General features: G+C 35.0%; 1 protein-coding gene across 2 annotated transcripts in view; it reads right to left on the minus strand.

The window, feature by feature from the left end:
* Positions 1-4,993, minus strand: part of LOC108746404 (neuronal acetylcholine receptor subunit alpha-7) — a 255,845-nt gene that overhangs the window by 7,535 nt on the left and 243,317 nt on the right. For both annotated transcript variants that reach the window (XM_018483143.1, XM_018483144.1), the window contains one exon: positions 524-633. In XM_018483143.1, coding sequence (XP_018338645.1) covers positions 524-633 — 110 coding nt within the window. The remainder of the gene's footprint in view (positions 1-523; positions 634-4,993) is intronic.

A 4,993-nucleotide genomic window follows, 5' to 3' on the forward strand; every position in this document is an offset into this window, starting at 1 on the left:
TTTCTGTTTAGTTATTTCTATTATATGTATATGCCTAAAATAATTAAGCTTTATTCGAATGAAATATTTAACTATACGATCGATCAAAGCGTCCTTTCAGAACAAATCAAAAAGCTCCTGCTGCAACATAAGTTGAATTAATTTTTTTTCTAGTTATTGTATGATACATAATCTGCTCTACTACGCTAATTATGCGAATGATGAACACACTTCAACGAACAGAAAATGCACAAAATTATAAAGAGAAACATAAATAACTATGCGACTATAATGATTATATTCATCAACGTTTATTAATGTTTATTTAATTATTAGAATTATTTGAATTATTTGCCATTCAAAATTACTTTGGTGACAAATTACCGTTGTTTATTTCAACATTGCATCATTAATATCACACGCTACATTTATCGCATTTATATTTAATATTGTTATTCATCATTAATTAGACTTAAATGCCATCACTAATTAGAGTTAACTATATCTGTGATACAGTCAGTTCAATTTTATTATGTTTTCTTACCCAATTTGGCATCACGTATCTGTCGGGCGATCTGTGATGATAGTTGAGCACCAGAACGGTCAGCACGACGCTGCTCGCCACCATGAACATGATGCAATTGAAGTATGATCCTGAATCGAGGTGTTCCCGAAAATCCCCCGAAGAAAGAATACAGAAAGAAGGCGATTAGTCACGGAAATAACGAGACGCTGTTAGCAGCTCTCTCGTTGAAAATGAAAGATTATTCTCCTGGATCTCTTTTAACTCAGCTCAGATCGTAATCGTCCCCGTCTTGTGAACCTTCTTACTTGCTATCTCTGGTTCCATTTTTGCTCGACATACATATTTAATAATCTTTCATTCGTTTATACGAGTGCTCGCGCGTTTCCGGTGCGCGTGAAGAGACTCAAAAATTCAGACATCGTGAGAACGTCTGCGTCTGAAATATTTTAACGCTAAGCGCGCTTTCCAAAGAATAATGCCATTCTTTAGATATAATTTTTACGGATTTCTTGATATTATATTTATCGAACACAAGAGTCCGCTTTTAATTCATTTAAGCCTTGCATTTTGCACAGTTACTGCTGCTTTTCTACTCTCTGCAATCTCACATCGGGTCCTTTAATTCTTTTTATTTTTGTCTCCTGTCGGAGCTTTCACTGGAATGCCTTCACCGATTTTTCTATACTATAGCGAGTAAAATACAGTAAGTAATATACACAGAACATTCTTCAGACGCGACGAGAATTCGAGCCTCTCCACGCGAGTGCAAACATACACTCAATAATGACACACTCGCAGTCACAACATACGACGATTCAGTGCCATCCGAATGGACCTGTCGCGGAATCGACTCACACTCGAGGCGAAAGTTGAGAAAGAAATAATAGACAAGCGAAACAAGCGTATTATTAATCGGTAATACAATAATCGGGACAGATAACACAGCTAAAAGATAAAAGCACACATACATAAGAATAGCATGTACTAGTAACAAAAATATCTACACGAAGATGTCTACGAGATATTCTTCAGATGTTCCCTTAAGCCCGTATTACACTACGCATTGGAGATTGATATTTGAATTGAAGATTAGAATTCAGTCAATCAGAACGAAACAGGTTAAAGTTAAAATTATCTGACTGGTCGAATTCTGATCTATAATTCGCAATTCTTACCCTCCAATGCGTAGTGTGACATTTGCTTTACAGGTTTTTCGCATTTTTATGTAGTTTTGACAGGTAATAGAAAAATGTCTATAGGATGTGTTGTAAAGATATCTCAAGAACGTTCTAATTTTTTTTTGAAACGTTCTTTAGATATCTCTCAGTTTTTTATTTCGTGAGATTTAGGTTTGAGGTTTCACTCATCTAACGGGGTTAACATCTCCAGAATTTCTACAGGCTACATCAATACGCGTAACCCAGTTCACCTGCTGAAGTTACGCTGAAGTCAGCAGTTCTCATTTCGCCAGAACAGTGAAGGTAACTTACGTACGTTAGTTTTCTGGTGTTAGATAAGCGAAAATAAGAAAATTGAGAATAGAATGTACTTACTTGCGCGCGGAGTATAGGCGTGTACGAAAAGGAAGAGGCAATGGTGTGTTACGCAGAGAAATTGACGGAGAGAACACTTACATTATCATGCAACTATCGAAAATGCAATTTTACCGAAAATGCACACAAAAGCCTTCTGTAATTCTCTAAAGTTTGTTATCGGCGAATCTAATAACACTTAAACGTTAGAAGTACAGGATGCATATCGTGAGAACGTTTAAGCTGCGATTAAAACTACGCACTACAATCGGATTGGGTTCGGATGTAGTTCATCTCTCGACTTTTATTTTCGACGCGATCGTCTTTGTCCCTTTCAGAAATTTAATACTGCAAGTTGATGATTAATTATTTATTTTGAGTATTAGAAACGCTGTTGTGTTTAATACTCAAAACAAGTAATTTTCAGTATTAAATTACATTTCTGCAAAGGGATGTCATCACGATTAACACAGAATTCCTTAAGAAAGTTGTCTTGGAGCGTCGAGAATCTACTGTCGAAATTTACTTCGATCGCAAGTGGTAGTATACATGCATCGGATATAATGATTAATACATAGTTAGTTCTATTTTTGTATTACTCTTATATTACTTATAGCGGTTACCATTTTGAGAAGATTATCTTCTCCCTCTCGTGACGAAAATAATCAGCCCTATCAACGCATTATGCTGTGTAACGTTCAAATCGATCTTAAAAATCTCCTCAACCGGTTAATGTCTCATTAAACGTACGAGTCTTAAAATATACCGGCGCCACGCTGTAAAACATTTTAATACCCCATTTTATCTCGGGTTACCTTTTTTTTTTACAGATAAATAACTAAGCCTATTATGAGCAGGGCAACGTCATATCGCGAAACGTTTCTCGCAGATTAAGGATTTTCGAGCGGTAAGTTTTCATTTGCTTCGCCTTGGCGCACGGACAGTCGAATATTTATCCCCCTTCCTGCGACTGCGAAAATTCGCTCGTAACTCTAATTACGTACTCCCTAATTTTCCTGCTAAATTATTGAATCGCCGTAGCTCGGCGAGTGTATCCGGAAATACTGTATCAAAGCAGAGACTCGCAAGTGATTCCGAGTCGAGGCGCGCGCGAAAATAAAAAGAAGGAATGGGAGAGCTTCAAGTGACGATGAATAAAATGCTAAAAATGCGTTGCCTTTTTAACTTCTCGCGTTATCTCAGCGGCTATGTTTAACCGGGTCCATAAAGCCCGGCACGAGCGTCTTCAGGCTGATTAATCGCCGTGTACGAAAGCGGCTATCTCTTCTCCTGCTTTTATTAATGGATCCTTAAGACTCGTCTGCCATTACGTACCAGCTATATATTTATGACGTTTCGAATTACTTAATCCTTCCATTGATCGTTCGATGGTGATTTATCATGAAAGTAAAATCGCTTGATCGATTCATAGGAACGGAAGCTGTTCGAGATGTATGGAATTACCAACCTTAAAGGCAAAGGAATATCTTTATCTAATAGTGATATGTTATCTTCGTTAAAAAAGATAAATCATTTTTTAGAATTCAGCACGAAGAGATGCAAGATATTTTCTGTTTAATACCATTTTCTCTAATTAACTAACTTCGTTAAATTTGATAATTAGGGAAATCTCTCTTTCTCTCTCTCTTTCTCTTACATTGATTATATTGATGGAAACGTTCTTTGTTTTTAACAAATTTGTTTTTCATGAATATTAGAACAAGCAACGTATTCTCCCGAATTAAACATGACGCGACGCGGCGGTTTTCGCATTAATTCAGCATGAAAAGAATAGCAAAATTGCCGGAACGTGCAACGTCATAGCTAGCGATATTTACTTCAAATATTTGTTTCGTACGCACGTGGGCAAATATGCATTGAGATAACGGACAAAAATTACGTGCAATACGAAGCGTGAAAAGCATTTCATTTCTAGCTTTATTAGCAGGCTTTATTAACAGAATCATCCGGTTGTTCGATTCGGTTGTGGCAGGTCTGAAAAATCTTTGTAAAATACAATATATATTCTGAGTTCGGCTTTATGTACGCTTTATTTTAGCCGTCATATGCTCCAATTTAATTATATCCGATGAAATAGCTGACGTCGTCAAATTTTCAACTGACAGATAGGTCGTAATTTAAATTATTCCAACGAATTAATTAGTTATTACATGCGTTGCAACGCCGGATGGGTTAATGTGATGATTAATGCAGAATTTACGATCATTGTATTGAATGACGATGTTCCTCCGTTATACGAGATTATTTGGTGAGAAAATAAAAAATAATGATGCGTAATTAATGAATTAAGGAATCATATTTTTGCATTATAATAAGTTACATGATAGAAAGATATAGAAATCTTGCAAGGATTTTATTTTATACGTCAATTTTTCATAGTTACATAAACAATTATTTTTCAAGAATTATCGACTCAAATTATGAAATAATATATCATTAAAAAGAATTAATGAAACGCGATATAAAGTAGAATTTTGAAGTAGAATTTGAAAGATGTATTTTTTTTAACATTAAGCTGACACGTCGCTTTAAGTACGATTTATAATTGTGGAGCGTTAAGAGTTTTATAAGCGGAATATCTTTGCTATTGAAGAGATGCAAGAGTGTCAATTTAAATTCCTCTCATTTTTTTACGACCTCCAATTTCCATGATATATGTATATATAAACGCTACTTGACCGAGAGGTTTTCATACTATTCACCTAAGCATGATGTTATTTACATCATCATCAACACCGTACTTCTAAAGAGTTATCATGAATCTGTTTTGCAAACAGTCTGCAATTTCATAATGACAGAATTAAAGTTTCAAATAGATCTTTCTTAAATAAAATTAAATTTGTATTTAATTCTCGTTTTAATGTATTTCAATGTATTTGCAAACATTTCATGTTTCAAATTTCTGTTTAACTTATCACACATAATATTATAAAAT

The sequence above is a fragment of the Trachymyrmex septentrionalis genome, unplaced genomic scaffold (genome assembly GCF_001594115.1).
Source record: "Trachymyrmex septentrionalis isolate Tsep2-gDNA-1 unplaced genomic scaffold, Tsep1.0 scaffold17, whole genome shotgun sequence".
In the NCBI taxonomy this organism is placed as follows: domain Eukaryota; kingdom Metazoa; phylum Arthropoda; class Insecta; order Hymenoptera; family Formicidae; genus Trachymyrmex; species Trachymyrmex septentrionalis.